General features: G+C 38.4%; 1 protein-coding gene across 1 annotated transcript in view; it reads left to right on the forward strand.

The window, feature by feature from the left end:
- LOC128738899 (uncharacterized) overlaps nucleotides 1–11,514 on the forward strand; it is a 28,472-nt gene extending 16,958 nt beyond the window's left edge. The window contains exons 2-5 of the mRNA XM_053834362.1: nucleotides 1,303–1,554; nucleotides 1,632–1,721; nucleotides 9,743–10,153; nucleotides 10,219–11,514. Coding sequence (XP_053690337.1) covers nucleotides 1,431–1,554; nucleotides 1,632–1,721; nucleotides 9,743–10,153; nucleotides 10,219–10,475 — 882 coding nt within the window. The 5' untranslated portion in view covers nucleotides 1,303–1,430 and the 3' untranslated portion in view covers nucleotides 10,476–11,514. The remainder of the gene's footprint in view (nucleotides 1–1,302; nucleotides 1,555–1,631; nucleotides 1,722–9,742; nucleotides 10,154–10,218) is intronic.
- Nucleotides 11,515–17,936: the final 6,422 nt, after the last annotated feature.

A 17,936-nucleotide genomic window follows, 5' to 3' on the forward strand; every position in this document is an offset into this window, starting at 1 on the left:
GACGACGTTTTGAATGTCGATTGAGCTTTGGTATTCTTATCGGGGTTGCAGTATTGACTTTGCCGGTGAGTTGGTGTACCTGATGATTATTCCTGATGATTTTGTCTTTTAGCTCTGAAATTCTAAGTATTTGACCCTCAATTACAGTGGATATCACGCTCCCGTGGCGCCGAGAAAACGATTTTGCATCGGGCGAATTTCAGCAGCTTGATGCACTCATCGAATACGGCATATCTGGTCAGAGATATCCACTCAATGCAGAAGATATTTCCTCCTTTCTAATTGTTTTCGCAGAAAGCAAAAACAGTGAAATAATGTTCAGTGCGTAAATTAACGTGAGCACCGACACTTTGAGGATACTTTAGAATTACTCGATAATTGCATAGGCTACGTGAAAAAGATAAACATATAAATCAAACAGCAAAAACTCACACAAAACCTCTTCAGTTGCGTTAAATCAGTGTTATCGGGACTATGAAACGTAGAAAGAGGCCTTTATGATACGCTCTGTACAGATCATAGGCAATAAAACCATCAATGTACAACTATAAAAAAAAACGAAAACTGCAAGAAATTTGACAAGAGCGAATTGTCGTACAACAAAACTGAACCAAAAAGCTGCTAAAGTAAAGTGCGTGATAGAGGCCATAAAACTATCGACAAGGGGTTTATTAGATTCGAATATGAAGCAACTGGTAATAGGCTTCTTAGATGCTCTGAAGATAATCTTAATTTTGAGCTTTTCGCATCAAACTTCACAGTAAAAGTCCAAAAGTGAAATCGGTGTGCTCTTGAAGGTTACTTTCTTCGATTATTCGAAGGGATTATTTTTCTTTTGTAATGGTTTCCAATAAGGATTACATAAGCATAAGCATAAGTTTTTCATCCATTTCCCGTGGTCGGATCATTACAAGATTGGTATCATAATACTATAATAGATGGAAGATCTGTAGAATCGAAATGTGTTTTTTTTACATTTTAGTCAATGTTTTCAAGTTTACTGAATAAATCGTTATGGAGTGAATAATTTGGCCTCCGTTACGATTTATTCAGTGTCTGAAGAAACGTTTGCTCTGCTTTTATTTGTCTTCATAATAAATAATAAGTAATAATGGCAATAAGAACTTCTACTCATGGTTGGTTAGGTATATGTATTAAATACAAATGGTCCTTTTCTACCACTATTGTTAGTGCAGGTGTTGTGCAATTTCGAACTCGAAAAGGAAGCATTAATTTATATTCATACAGCGTACTGTATTGCACACCATAACTAATCGGAACGCATTTTTAAACCACTTTCAGCAAAGACAAACCGAACCGAAGTATTATTCTGTTGCTCACAGCCGAAAACGGTCAACGCGGTTTAGCTTCTCACATCGGAAGAAGAAAGCCTCCCGCTAAGGATCTATAGTATAAGCGATGCGTCCACGATGGCCGGTCTCAAACCGAACATCTACGCAGTGCTGGTAACGTGCCTCGGATTCCTATGCTTGATCATCAGTGCCACCGCAGTCGGAGTGCCGATATGGGCCTACTACGAGAGCCGAGGGGGAGGTACGTGTTTCGCCTGAACAGGCCTGATATGATAACGCGTTTGATCAGATTTTTTAAAGTTGGATTATTCTTTGCAGAGGATCGAGGATATTTTGGGCCCTGGCAAAAGTGTCAAGTGCTCAGTTATCGTGAGCGATGCGGCGACGTCGGGAGATTTCAACCATCGGGTAAGTAGCATATCTTTAGCAATAATATTTATACAAAAATAGTCACGATGTGCATGGCTAGCGGTTTATACTTTTCGAGCAGAGATTGGCGTTCCTCTAAACTAATGATCCGTGTTTGAACTTGTTTTCATGTTTCTGGTCTGAGTGATCTTCCAGTTGACCTTAAGGTACGACACCAGTCATTGTATGTTCGAATCTCGAGTAGGATAAACTATCGGAGTCAACAGGACTACAGCATTGGTCCTATATATTGATAGTTGGGTGTGGAGTCTGTCGAACAGAAAATCAGGAGGTCAAATTTCGAAATTGCCGGGATTTTACTTTAAAAAGCAAGGGAAAGACGAAATGCAAAAAAATAAATTTAATTAGGACGATGTAAGAATACTTAGCTTAGCTTAGGTAGACTGCCCGTAGTTATACGTTGTGATTGGTCGAACCAGTAAGATTGCCCATTGAATGGTGCTTAGGAGTAGCATGACATTCTCATCGGGCAATTTCTACTGATTCAATGGTTTGAAAATTGACCGATTAACACGCCGGTCACGACCAAAAAGCTGTACTAGTGCACGGGAGGGTATATTCAGCCTATTAAGCGATTGCTTCTATTTCTTCAGTCTAGGCCTAGTTCTAGTGGAAGAACAGATGTTTTTGATGTTCTTTCAATATAAAACAGTATAACATATTATAGTGGTATATCGGAAAAATATTTATTTATAGAAAGAAAAGGAAAATAGGCTGAAAATACCTTCCCGTAACCTACCTGGTAATGAGAAGGAATATTAGCCAGATACTTATTTTTGCTAGAGACTGCGGGTTCCACTACATCTGCACAAGTAAGTGTGTTAGTAGGGAAGGTTCAGATCAGGGTTCATCTTGTAAGTTGACATGATCCAACAAAACAACGCAAAGCAAAACCATGGGTATAAATGTCCGTTAGAACTTCAGCTTTCTTTATCGACAGACTTCGCAGCGGGTTATTAGAGTACAGGAAAATTACGGGGCTAGTGCAAAGATCCTATACTGACTCTATAAGCAGCACCGCCCAGTCGAGACCCAAACATATGATGACTAGCTTGCATCGTACCCCGGAGCTAACTGGGCGGGCAACGCGTTTATCTTCAATCCATTACAAAACCTTTTGCGTGATCTTCATTATAAATTCTCATTCAGAAGTGAGTGCGACGTATCTAGGCCTGAATTTGACACATATAAACTGTATCACAACTAAGCCGGATGAAAGTAGGGTACTGGAGGGTATTTTCAGCCCATTAAGCGGCAGCCTAAACAATATTCAGGAATTACGTTGAAATTATATTCATTCTAGACAAGATTTTTCTATCAGTTGATAGAATAATATTTATTGAATATTGACGTGTATTTTGGTCTTAATGAAACGCTGCTGAATTTGAGTTATAGTCGCGAGAAATGATGAAGTCGTTGCGGCTAAATTAGTCCCATTTTCTATAGTGGTGTCCGTGTTTTTTAAATCCGGCCGGCCGAAATAGCCTGCACAGGGGTTAGATGTTTTTCAAAAACAGATCAAAAGAGAGACCAATGGATAACGTGTCGGTATTGCCTAGATACCGGCTCATTGAAGATAACTAGTTTTGCAGTGACAACAGTTTGCTGCTGGCGCTAGTGTATCATAAAATCGTTCATATCCATTAGCACCAGAAGCAAGTGGTTGTCACTCAAATACTAGCTATATCAACACGATAGAAGAGTTTTAGGCGCAACTGCATCACATCTTGGTAGTAGTGTAAATAAAGCACCATATGCTGAAATTAAAAGCAAAATGCTGCAAATTGCTAGTGAATGAAAATTGATATATATTTTCACATCAGAGGGGTATTTTTGTGGTCTTCCGTGATAAAAAGAAGTAGAATTGTTCTGTGATAGCAAATTCACAGCTGTTTAGTTTCTAGAATAAGTTTGTGTGTTTTCCAAACCATCATCAAGAGCGGATACGCGTAAGCGTTTGCTGCTGGGTTTTTCAGCCTGATTACGTGCCAGTGGAAAAACAGTGCAGTACTTTTGATGTTTATTGAATAAAATTTAGCAAAATACTTACATTTTTATGAAAATAGTTATGACACATTAAAGCATATGAGTGTTACATTCGTTTCAGTATTGTTATATAGCGGTAAAGTTTTTATTTGGGAAAGCGCAGCAAATAAGGTAATGTATGCCGAATTTAGCAGCGTGCTCGAAATACCCTGCCGTATCCTACTTGTGAAGGGTTTCGATAAATAGTTGTGCTATTTTTGACAATTTCGTCTAAAAACAATGTCGATATAACAGACGAAGGCAAAGAAGTTTTTGTAATATTTTAACGAAATTATAACAAAACCTGTTAGAAATATTATAACAAATTTTGATATAATTTTGCTCTAAACATAACAAATTTTGTTATAATTTTGCTACGGATGCTCAGAAATTCTGATAGAATTTTTGTTATTTTAACTACTTACAAGACTAAGATTATATCAAATCATGTTAGAAAAACCGTCGTAACATAATATCATGATTTGTTATAATTTTGTGATGTTTGTCTGATCGGGATTCCTTGCATATTGAGACAGCTTGGCCTGCTGAGCAAACGTTAGTATATTCCATGTCACGGTTCGTGTCCATGTGTATGCTAAAATTCATTGCTAATTATCCAAATCGTTATTTTCTTTCATTTTCAGTCACTTTTTTAATTTTCGAGTACTGTAGGTTATTAGCCTAAGGTTCCTATCCCTCTGATTTGGCTGCCATCTCAGATATTGGCGACAGCCACTGTTCCGGTCGCGTACCCCTGCTGGCCCCACGTGGAGGTAGGGATAGGAGTTGGTGAACAAAGGGATTAGATTTGCACATGTTCATTCCTTGCCAATCATTTTTCCGGTTGACTGTTAATAAAGTATATATAGCCATCTCCATTTTGTTCGCCGCAGAACGCCTTAAACTGTTTTTCGTTTCCAACCGTTTTTGAGTCTTCTTCACGTTCCTTTGACGATGGCTTATATATCTCGATTGGGCGGAGCTGTGGCGTGTATGGAGGGTTCTTGCCATTAGGCATGTTGTTGGCAACATTCCACTTTACGGTTTTTGTTCCGGATGGGTGCTAAATCAGGCCAAAACAGCACAGAACAATCCTGTTGCTTCTAGAAAGGCCGGTGTTTTTCCAGACACTCGTTCACTCAAATTTCAAAGTTGACGGTCCCGCTTGCAATGAAAATGCCGCTTTTTAAGAAAGCCATAATACAGATACCAAAACAACCACTATATGAAATGCGATGAAAATATCTGCCACATGTTGAACCACCTGTTTGAAGTTGTTGTTACCACTCCCAGCCCAACATGTGTGCGTCATTTTGGACGGAAAGGTTGGGTTTCCGCTTGAATGCGCTGACAACTTTTTCTGTCGTCGCTGCGTCTTCCACCGTTCAATTTCCCTCGATTCAGGTTTATTGTCTGTTGACAAACATTCCCCGGATACTTATTTTGATCACTATTAACGAATAGACCAACCTCGTGTTGTTGTTTTGACCTTGTAATGAAGTCAGGCATATAATTATTTTTTAATAACGGTGGTTTTTTTTACAATTAATGCAGGAACGGTAGAAGAAAGTAATGAAACAAAGATTTTGATAGGATCGAAACAGAAGGGGACCAGGCGTAAAGGGAAAAGAGCGGAGAATGAGGTAGCGGAGGGTCATTGAAGCTTTAGAAGTTGTGTATTGCTTATTTTTATCCAAGCTGGGGGACACAGGATAACAGGAGCTATGAGTAGCACTCCCTCTAAAGCCTTAGAAGCTCTACTTAATCTTTTTCCTCTACATCAATTCATTCAATTGCATGCTGGGAAAAGTGCTCTAAGGCTCAAACGATGCATGAGGTTCCTCGATTTCAAAGAGTTTTCCATAAGTCCCCTAATATTGATGAATGAAGACCATATGCCTAATATGGTCAACCTCTATTGGGTTCCTGGTCATTGCGGAATCAAAGGAAACGAAACTACTGACCATTTGGCAAAGGAAGGGTCATCCATGCAGTTCATAGGACCTGAACCCTTTTTTGGACTATCTTCCTGGGCCTTTAAAATGGAATTTAAAAATTGGGAAAAGTAAAGGTACAGTCTAACTAATATTCCAGTTAGACTCGAATGCCCGGCAATCGAAACGTTTTATACACTCCGCAGATTGAACCAAGCTATAATCGGAGTCAATTATTTGAAACAGTGGACTGTATAAAAGGGAGACACCCCAACCAGCTTATTGAGCGTGCGGCGTGTTTCTAACTCTCAAACTTCAAAGATTATTGAGCATTTGTTCCAGCTGTACAATAGTCGTATAAGCTACTTTTAAATACCAAAGTTTTTTGAATAGAAGCTACCGTTTTATAAACGATCTTAGCCAGTCTAAAAATAGCGAAGGATTCAGACCATATTGATTTTATCTATTACACGCCTTTATTGAATGATTTTTATTCGTCACAGATCATTTGGGTTATCAGATGATTTCGCGGGTTCAAGCAATGAATTATCGACTACAGCGATGGTTCGAGACTTCGAGAGTCACATGCTAATTTAATGTTAATTGAATGACTTATGCCAACGTTGAGGGGTAAGTTTATTTTTGTATGATTCAACTTTGAATACGTTAGTTTAGAATGCTTTGGTCACATTGATATCATGTCACGGTTAAGTTAAAATGGGGCACTTTCTTATTCTTATTCTTATTTTCTTATTAATACCAACACAGCCACAATAAAGAATTCCTGGAAATAATTTTAAATTATTTCTAATTATAGAAATATTTCAAATTATTTTCTTGTCTGTATTAACATTTGCAAAATATCAGAGATATATTGCAAATGTTTAATCGGCCAGGCCAACTGTGAAGCATTGCCGCAAAGACGATTATAAGAAATAAATCTTGTGTGAATAAGTTATTCATACATAGATGCATTTCAAAATCAACAGGGGAAGAAGAAACGGGGACGTCTCGTACCAACCGTTTCTGATTAACTGTGAATTGGTTTCGTTGGGAGTATCTTTGCTAATAAAGGTTAAGTGATACTCCGGACCCTCGGGGATGAACTTATGGCATTTAGACCAAAAGCCCGGCTGCTATTGGCCAAGGTTATAGCGTCTTATTTCGCTCACTGAAAATATATAAAATACACCAGCAACCCAAAAGTAGATAATTATTTTGGAATATATAAAAATTAACTGTATATAACTGTACAAAATTCGCCGTCATCGTCACTTAAAAATTGTCGAAGAATAACTGAATCAAGAATCTTCGAAACAAGATGTCCGAAGAATCGAAAACTCTTCCCTCCGGGAAAATAGAAGACTCCAAACTTACATTGCCGAAACTTACATTGCCCTTTGATTTCACAGTAGAGTATATAAAGAATAAATAAATATAAGGAACGTCCTCACCCGATTTCAAATCTGGTGCTCAGGTTAAATACAACGCCAATCGATGTCACTTGAATCGGCCATGTCCTTAAATCCGGAATACTATGGATAAAACGACGAATCTCGATTCTGTGGGTAATCAATATCCACTCAAAGCATCACTTCAAACTGTACTTCGAGAGCCAGAAAATGTAACTCGAAAGATCGCACTTCTTTTTGATTAGCTGATTTCACATGATTCGCGATGATTACTTTACACTCTTAAGTTAAAATGGGGCACTTTCCGATGACAAACAGGAAAGCGGTGGACACCATGCGATTTTCCGGAAAATTTTACATAAGATCACCTACATTTTATCAGCCTGCAGGCCATATCTTAATTGCATCCGTTTTTTCGGCTCGTTTTGCCCATAGTGCAATGGTATAAGATAAGGCCGAACCCACACAATTGTGTAAGTTGCTAAATTTAGCAAACATTTATTGCAATGTGTAGAATACACTGGTTTTGGTATCTCGAGCAATAAAAAAAATTTATATTGATCCAAAAACCAAAAATATCGTAACTAAAACCGTCCGTGCTTAAAGGGATAAGATGTCGTCACGCAATCATTGCAGACAAGCTACTCTACTCAAGCATCAATCGGCGTAACAAGCGTAACAAAAAACCAAAGTCAATAATACAGAATTATACGATTTTTATTCAATCATCTATGTTAGCTAATGATTTACCAGTGGTAAATGTATTTATCATTACATATGCCCACTTGGGCTGGTCCCTGGGGACCATATGGCCAGCATCACGAATGAGCACCTCCAGCAGATTGTTGACTAACTTAAAGTAACCGGCGATTTCATTATCTACGTAGTACATGTACCGCCTAGCAGTTTTGTATTCAGCAGCCCCGTTAAAAGGAAGATTTTGCAGATAGTTAATCATCATCGGATAGGCACAAATAATGTCCAGCTGGCCATTGTAAATAAGCATCCTGTAGTTTGCAAGCAGTTCCACGATCAGTGGAGCTACCGAATCCAGAATATCGTGCTCGAGGAATTTTTCTACCTTATTCTCAGTGTCTAAATCGTGAAAGGGCAAATCACCAACGTGAATCGCCTTGCGTGTTTCCGGTAGCGCTAGGAAACCCAGCAGAAATACCTCATCAGAAGGATCTTCAGCGGTGTGCAGATAATTGTAATACGTCTCGAAACCGGAGATGTTTCTGAAGAACGAAGCATGGTTCTCATCGCCATCCATCAGATCGTCCATAATCTGGAAGGCACATTTGTAATCGTTTTGCCTTACGCATTCGACTGCCGCGGCTTCATCCTGATCGAAACGTGCTTTAGCGTTCGCGTCTATCAGGCCAAGTTGGAACAGATAATCGCCGTAATCGAGCTGGTTCAGAGGATCACTGTATCCGTTACCAATGGCCAATCCTTGAAGGTTGATTTTGACTTGGGCACTGGGATTTTTACGGTGAATCGTGTAACCAATTGCCGGTACGTATTTTCCCGCGTAGGATTCTCCACTAACGTAGAATGGATTTTTCTGAAGCTTTGGGAACAGCTGGAAGAATTGAACTAGTGCTTGATATAAATTCTCTCCCACTTGAGTTTCGTTCCGGGCATAACCTTCGTCACTGTCCGTGAAACTGAATCCCGTTCCAACCGGATTATCAATATAAATCATGTGGTGAGTTTTATGCCAAGAATACTCTCGAGGTATGGCTTTAAGATTTTTAGAAACATAAAACGGCCCGTTTTCTTCGAATAATCCGAACAGGGAGGTAGCCCCCGGGCCACCTTGAAGCCACAATAGGACGGGAGGGTCCACGATCGAAGTGTTCTCCACTGGGAAGTACCAGAAAAACATGTTTGAGTTGAATTTCTTGTCAACAGTAAAAAATCCACTGTAACTTTCAAAGCCCAAAATTCGGCTATGGTTTACTCGCGCAGCGGTCTGTGCTTCCTTGATTTTACCAGCCTCCAGGTATGGAGTCAGTATTAGCGGATCACCATTATCGCCATCGAATTGAAGTCCTTTCGGGTATTTTGCGCCGTTGAAAAACCGCCTGTATGGGTTGATAAATGTAGCACTGATGCTGGCAGCGGACAGAATAAATATCACTGCCAGCTGAAACAGTTGTACTTCGACCTTTCGTTTATTTTTATTCCACATTATGCTTTCTTCTGGAAGCACACACAGCGTCGGATTTAATCCGATTAGATTTAGTTTTATGGGTTGAAAACGAACTGTATGAAAAGAATAAAACTTTCTCTTTGCTTCCGAACCGTATCGGCTGACGACTGACGGCAAACTGGAAAGTAACTCTGTGAACAATTTGCTTTCCTTGTAAAGTGATAATAAAACTGTGTATATGTTCATATGCTTGGCAAGCAATCATTGGGGCCGTAAGTGATCACACAAAAACTTTTTACGATCATTAGAATGTCTACATTATACCAACTGCTGCTGGTGTGATGATCAATTCTCTTATTGTTCTATAATTTTCGAGTTCTTCACCGGTTATGAGCAGTGAATTTTGTATAAAGAAACTGATAACCCTTTGCTAATTATAGAAAAAAAACTAATGATAATCTCCTTTTTCAGGTGTTGTTTTCACCAGTGGCCTAATGGCCGTCGCGGCTTGTTTTCTGTTTGGCATCTTCTGTGTGCTGAGCATCCTGCAGATAGCAATGATTTCATCACGCGACCAGATCTGCATGAAGTATACCGGTCTAGTGACGCTCAAGCTGATACTGGTAGTGCTGGGAACGTTTCTGTCACTAGCGGCAGCTGGGCTGTTTGCTTTGCAGACCGACGACGAACGGTCTGGTTACCACATTACAAGGGGGATATCCTTCTATCTGCAGATAGTAACGGTCGGCCTATCGCTTACGTTACTGGTTCTGTCGTTGTACGACAAGATTCTAACGAAGCGGCCTGACGGGGATCCGACAATGATGACTAACACGAATGGGTCGACGACATACAATAATCCCGGATTCCGCGAGACTAACGGTAAGTTTCATGTCCTTCTCACAAAAAGTGTATAAAGCTAAAGCCACATTGCACAACTATTGCAGGCATCGCGGTTACCGAAACCAGTGGTCGACCCTACTCGAGCATCAACGGTAGCGTACAATCGATGAACACCACCGTGACGACCATGTCGAACGGATCGACAATCGGTTCGGCTTCGGTGACGAGGACACCGCTTCGGTCCAGTCTCAAGAAACCGCGGCCTCAGAATGCCGACGGATTGGGCATCCGCAATCCGGGTTATTCCGAAAATGGCACCGTTAAGAAGGTGCGCATCCAGACGCACAGCACTGAAGTTTAAGTAGAGCTCCGCTTAAAAAAAAATACGGAAAAAGTTATTGCCGATAATTCAGGGGGCGCGCAGGCCGAGTGCATTATTGAATCTTATCTTCATTTCCGATATTCGACACAGATCCGTCCATATTGTATGTATGCTTTCATATTTTAATTTTAAGCTATTTTATTTTTATTTTTTACCAATATCATTCTAAGTTCAGACGAACAAAAAGCAGTCGAAAGTAAGAAAAATCTAAACAAAAAACTGATCTTAGTTAAGCTAGTAATCAAAATCAATAGATCTGATTTAAGTGTTATTTAGTGATAGTCAGTTGAAAGTTCTTCTGTTAGAATCATCACTTCAAAAGTACTGATTGTAAATAGCACGCGATTAAATTCGAAGAAAAACATTCAAAAGACACGTACTATAAAACAAGACATTCGTTGTAGAATAATTAGCGAGATTCAGCAGATTATTTATGAGAACCAAACAGAGTAAACAAATTGTAAGGGATACAAGTGCACTTCAGCGCGTTGCCTTAGCATAAGCACAATAATGATGGAGGATAAATTGAATACTTTAGCTATTGTATGAATCTCTTCATATACAACGCCGACCGATAGTAAATTAAGATAGTGGCGAGTACCGAGTATAGTATTGCGGCTTGGGATGCCGAAATAACATTCACGTGGTTGCTACCTTTCCGGTTTCAACAGTTGGCCTTTCCAGATCAAGGTAACACAAGTACAAACGGTACTCATTCAGCATTATTATTCCTGTTTCAACCTTAGTCGGTTAGTCTTCCCAGAATCACAATTAGGTTTAGTATTTTCTGTTTTTATCTAAAATTAATTAGGTGTTTTAGTTGTTTTACATTGCAGTGAACGTTGAAACTTTTATTACCACTACTACTGAAGGCAATTTAAACTTATCTAATGTATCCGTCCTGGGAACGTCTTTTAAGTAAGAAAAGTTTTTGAGTATTTACGAAAATAATTTCTGTGATTCATTTAAAATGAATTATTTTATAGAAATGTAATAGAATATGAAGAATAATAAAACATCATCACTAACGAAAATAATGTTCTTTATTTTACTAACTAAATCTTCTTTCTTCTAATAAGGTACTTCGGGGCAAGTGGGAATACGGGGTAAGTGTACTTTCGTAAAAGTACATGTTTTTCTACCAATATGTAAACATAATGATTGTATTGACAAGTTACACCCGAAAACTAGTTGCTCTTATTGACAAACGACAATCAATGAATGGGTCGAAATAAGGTCGGCACTTCAGATCACGTGGGGCAAGTGCGACCTATTAAAAATAAAGTGTTTCAGCGCAAAACTTCCTGTAAATACATTTTTTAGACGTACTGCAGAACATTTTCAGTTCAATTACATAACATTCATATCAGTAAAGCTTTGAAATAAAACCGAAAAGGACTAAACTAAGCTGACGCAAAAAAGAAGTCCATTAGTACAGTTCATGAGAAAACAAACAGTTTGGTCACATTTTGGTTACCACTAAACGATGTTGATTGCCACTGGAAAGGCAAAGTTAATACAATTAAACAAATCTGCAACTGGAATTGAAACAATAAAGTGTTGTGGTTGTTATAGCGCAACTATAATTCTTACGTGTAGCTCTACCGTATTGGGCTTGGTAGAACAAACAGATCTTAATCGTAATTTCAAGCTTTTAAACAATGGTTAATCATAAATTACGTTTCCCAAGAATTGGATACAGCTACATATTCAACTACATTTCATTATAATAATGCATTACAGTATAATTGCTCACTATCCGTGTTTTATATTAATTATAAAGTCGCCCGTTGTTTGTCTGATTTTTTACGGCATTTTTGGATGAACCATTGGTAGAAACATTCACCCCTATTCTGTATTTCGAACGAATCTTTATTTCGTTCGACTTGTTTCGAACGAAATGTTTTGCCCATTTGATTTTGCTGGCGGATATTTCGTTCGAAAGAACTTTCGTTCGAAATACCAATTCGTTCGAAATACAGATTAGCGGAGATTATCTTTGATTGTTTCTTGCAATGCTTGAACGTTGCTGTATATTAACATACATAATTTTCTGTTATTTTATGCTTTTTAAACAAATTTGAATATAGGTCCCACTTGCCCCGGTAAATGGGGCAAGTGGGACCTATCGCCATGATTTTGAAAATTGTCCTCCAGATTTATGTAAATGATTTCATGTAAATTTATAAGGCTTTTTCGTAATTAAAACTTCGAAGTGATACCACTGAAGAGTTTCTGTGCTGAAAGAATTTCGAAATAATCACTGTAACAAAAACCATGGTATCTCGCACAATTTTGCAGAAAACGTATGCTTTTTGTAAGTACCATGAAAAAGCTATTCAAATTTACTATGATTCTTGTACAAGTGTTCTCAGATAATTTTACCACATTTCATGGTCATGTTACTAGTTTGGACTACGATTCTGTTATTTTTGATATGTATCGGGGTAACGCCGAAAGTAACGCAAAGTAATTTTGACCAGAACACTGCTTAAGCTAAACAGAAATCTTTTCTGCAAAAACTCACTGGCGTGCCCTCTTAATTTCACCCTCAAATATGGTAACAATTACCATGATTCTTGTTTCAGTGTAGATATAGATTACACAGTCACATAAACCCTAAAGGTCCAGACACAATGCATACGGATTTTACTACGTTGCGGAAATTTGACAGAAAACCCATGGAAAAACTGTCAAATTACCGCAACGTAATAAAATCCGTAGGCATTGTGTCTGGGCCTTAACTATGCATTTTTTTAGGTCCCGCTTGCCCCGGGGTACCTTACATTAATTGGTCGGTATTAACGGTATTAACCCACAGAGAACCTGTGATTAACCGTATTAACTTTCTGCGGCTGAGCTGGTAGTCTGACAGATACCAGAAATCAGATAAATGCAACAGATGCGTTACGTATTGTATTTTGATTCTGTAGTTTGCAGTGTCTTTTGGACTCATATTTGCTGTTTTATTACATTCAATAGGTTGCTCACTATTTCTTACTAATCGCAGAAATAGTGGCACATTTAATTAAAAAAATTAATTAAAAATGGCCCTGCAATTGTCCTGTAGTCTAACAGCTGGCTGCGAAGTCTATCGTATAAAAACATAAGGCCACGTTTCGATAACGGAATGTAGCACCTAGGTTTTGCTTTGCTTTAGGTTCCTAAATATATGGTCTCAATGCTAACATAATTAAAATCTGAATTTACATTATTTAATAATAACAATTATAAAGTTAAGATTAGGTTACCTCAGCCGCAGAAAGTTAAGTCAGACCGAACCAGGTGACAGAATCGTAATTTCGAAAAAATCAATCGATCAAAACTGGTAATGGTAACTTGGTAACAGAGTCTTTTTTGTTTTTATTTTTCTTTGGGAAGGTTTTCGCATAGAAGCGAATAACAGCAATATAAGCAGAATGCTCGCTGCCAATCGCATTGCAGCTTTCACATGCTTTCGTGTGTTTTCGTGGAAAAAAGTATTATTATTATTGAGGTATTATTTCTAATACATCGCTGAGACATTGCTGGATTTTCTCCTCCATAATATTTCGTGTGGGTTTTCTTGTTTAAAATATTAATAAAACTTACGTTCTGCAATAAGAATGTTAGCAGAGATTACCTACAAATTGAATGAACAACAGTTTCCCTTTATCACGTTCCAAAATAATTATCTATTGAATTGTTATAGAGCAGATGGCCAAAACTATATATGGAGAAAAATCGTTACATATTTTGACCACACATTTTATTTATTGACATTTACTTTAGTAAAAAAGTAAAACAACTACAGTCAACCAAAAAAGTATTCGGACAGCAGCGCATAAAATTTTCTTTTAGTAATTTTGCACAGTATTTTTGCAAAGAATGGTAACACATATTTTTTAAAACAATGTTTAATTAAAGCATATTTATATGCACAACAAAAATTCGGGGAAAAGCTTTCCGTTTTGAAGATAGGGTGCATATAGTTTGAATTCCTCAAAAATGCAGCCAAAAAAGTATTCGGACAGTTAACTATTAGTTGAAACAAATGTCCTTTCTCGCTCATCTACTACCTCGTAGGACCATTTACATTCTTGATGACCTGTTTTAATCTGTTTGGGATAAAATTAACAATTTTTCAAATATCCCTCTGTGAATTGCTGACTATTTTTTTACAAGAGCTCGGTTTAAGTTATTGTGATAAGAAATCGAATGATTTCTCATTTAGAAATGAGATTATCTAAAAAGATGTTCAAAAGGGTTCAAATCTAGACTGAATGCTGTTGTTTCGGTAGCTCTAGGACAATTATATGGTGCCTACCGCTTACAATTATCGACAGTATGTTTAGATTCAACATCCCGGTACAATATGTATGTACCACACAATTACAATTTTGCTTTAATTTCACCTAAAATTATTCAGATAGTTGAGTTTACATTTAGTTCTATCCAAAAATATATATCTTTGGTGCCTCGGAGCTTTCCAAGCATCCCAACAAGGTATGACACTAACCGCATTGCTTGTTTACTTGCTGACGAGTGATTTTTCGCTTGTAACCCTTCTCTTTTAGTTATTCTTGCATAAGGGTTGTTGATGTCATACCTTGTTGGGGTGCTTGGAAAGCTCCGAGGCACCAAAGATATATATTTTTGGATAGAACTAAATGTAAACTCAACTATCTGAATAATTTTAGGTGAAATTAAAGCAAAATTGTAATTGTGTGGTACATACATATTGTACCGGGATGTTGAATCTAAACATACTGTCGATAATTGTAAGCGGTAGGCACCATATAATTGTCCTAGAGCTACCGAAACATCAGCATTCAGTCTAGATTTGAACCCTTTTGAACATCTTTTTAGATAATCTCATTTCTAAATGAGAAATCATTCGATTTCTTATCACAATAACTTAAACCGAGCTCTTGTAAAAAAATGGTCAGCAATTCACAGAGGGATATTTGAAAAATTGTTAATTTTATCCCAAACAGATTAAAACAGGTCATCAAGAATGTAAATGGTCCTACGAGGTAGTAGATGAGCGAGAAAGGACATTTGTTTCAACTAATAGTTAACTGTCCGAATACTTTTTTGGCTGCATTTTTGAGGAATTCAAACTATATGCACCCTATCTTCAAAACGGAAAGCTTTTCCCCGAATTTTTGTTGTGCATATAAATATGCTTTAGTTAAACATTGTTTTAAAAAATATGTGTTACCATTCTTTGCAAAAATACTGTGCAAAATTTCTAAAAGAAAATTTTATGCGCTGCTGTCCGAATACTTTTTTGGTTGACTGTATATCGTTAAACAAAGTTTTTCTGAGTTATTTAATGCAGTTAAAATGCAATTCCTGTATCAAAAATATCAAATTGAACGTTGACCATCAAACGTTGAGTCATCCTGAAAAAAGTGTATTTGACTTGTCGCTAGGATTACTGCTAATATTTTTATTTATTAAATGTTATAGGCATACAAGTTAACAACAGCATGTAAAACATTCTGTAGTTGATGTTGAGCCTTAGGGTACCGCCAGAGTGCAAGCGACATGCGACGCGACGCGACATTTCTTGCTGTAGTTATACGCGCAGCCCTTTTTCGCCCGAAGCAGGACTGTGCATTTGGCAACATGAGAGCGAAGTCGTGTCGCGTCGCTGTCGCGTTTACTCTGTACGGGGCCTTAGGGTACCGCCAGAGTAAACGCGACATGCGACGCGACGCGACATTTCTTGCTGTAGTTATACGCGCAGCCCTTTTTCACCCGAATCAGAACTGTGCGTTTAGCACACCCGTACTAAACTGTGATCAGAACCAAAAACATCCCATCAAGAAGACTGGCAACTCTGCTAAAAGTCGAGCAACAGTAACAGCAATGCTATCTGCCGAGTTAAAGTTGAGCTTTCACATACTAGTGAGTGTATATTACAATATGGATGTACACAAACACGTCTGCAATGCATTGCCATGCTCGCATACATATTTTCCCACCAATACATGTACACACAGCTTCAACTTTTGTCGGGCGGGTTGCGCTGTTCCTTCTGTTGCTCGTCTTTTGTATGGGCGCGACGAAGAGATGCCAGTCTTCTTGATGGAATGTTTTTGTCAGAACTGTGCGTTTAGCACCCGTATACAGTAAACGCGACAGCGACGCGACACGACATCGCTCTCATGTTGCTAAATGCACAATCCTGCTTCGGGCGAAAAAGGGCTGTGCGTATAACTACAGCAAGAAATCTCACGTCGCGTTGCATGTCGCTTGCACTCTGGCGGTACCCTTAGGGTACCTTAGGCAAAGTCGCGTCGCGTCGCAGTGGCTTTTACTCTGTACGGGGCCTTACTAATCCAGCTGTAGATTCAGCCTTATTGTTATTTATTTTAAACTAGCTGACCCGACAAACTTCGTATTGCCACAAATTAACCTGTGTTGTACATAAATCATGAATCTCGGATGATCTTTGTCACTTCTCGAGTTTTGCAAGCCCCCCAGTGGGCGGCGCTTCCGACGGCAGGTCACCGGCAACACTCGCGACCGGCTCGTCCTGAATGATCTAGTGTTACTATAGATAGTTTTTGTGGTCTTGTTATTGATTAATGTTTTATGGAAGAGTCTCGAATTTCTCGAGTTGGATTAGTTTTTGAGTTTCGCAAAAATTTCTGTTTTATTTGTATGAGAGTCCATATCCCCCTACCACAGGGGTGAGAGGTCTCTAACTATCATAAAATAAATTCAAGACTCAAAAATCTCCTACATGCTAGATTTGGTTCCATTTGCTTGATTAGTACTCAAATTATAAGGAAATTTGTATTTCATTTGTATGGGAGCCCACCCTCTTAAAAGGGAAAGGGGTCGTAATGCACCACAGAAAAAAAATTCTGCCATCTAAAACTCTCACATGCCAAATTTGGTTCCATTTGCTTGATTAGTTCTAAAGTTATGAGCAAATTTGTATTTCGTTTGAATGGGAGCCCCCCCCCCTCCTAAAAAGGTAAGAAGTCCTAATTTATCATGGGAAAAATGGTTGCCTCCAAAAACACCCACATGCCAAATATGGTTCCATTTGCTTGATTAGTTCTCGAATTATGAGGAAATTTGTATTTCATTTGTGTAGAAGCCCCCCCTCTTGAAGTGTGGAAGGATCCTAATTCACCGTAGAAAATATTTTTGCCTCCAAAAACCTTCACATGCCGAATTTGGTTCTATTTGCTTGATTAGTTCTCGAGTTATGGGGAAATTTGTATTTCATTTGTATTGGAGCCCCCCTCCTAATGTGGGAAGAGGTCCTAATTCATCACAGAAAAAATTCTTGCCTCCAAAAACACCTACACGCCAAATTTGGTTCCATTTGCTGGATTAGTTCTCGAGTTATGAGGAAATTTGTATTTAGTTTGTATAGGACCCCCCCTCCTAAAGTGGGGAGGGGTCCCAATTCATCATTGAAAAAAAAATTGTCTC

Source organism: Sabethes cyaneus, chromosome 2 (genome assembly GCF_943734655.1).
Source record: "Sabethes cyaneus chromosome 2, idSabCyanKW18_F2, whole genome shotgun sequence".
Lineage (NCBI taxonomy): Eukaryota > Metazoa > Arthropoda > Insecta > Diptera > Culicidae > Sabethes > Sabethes cyaneus.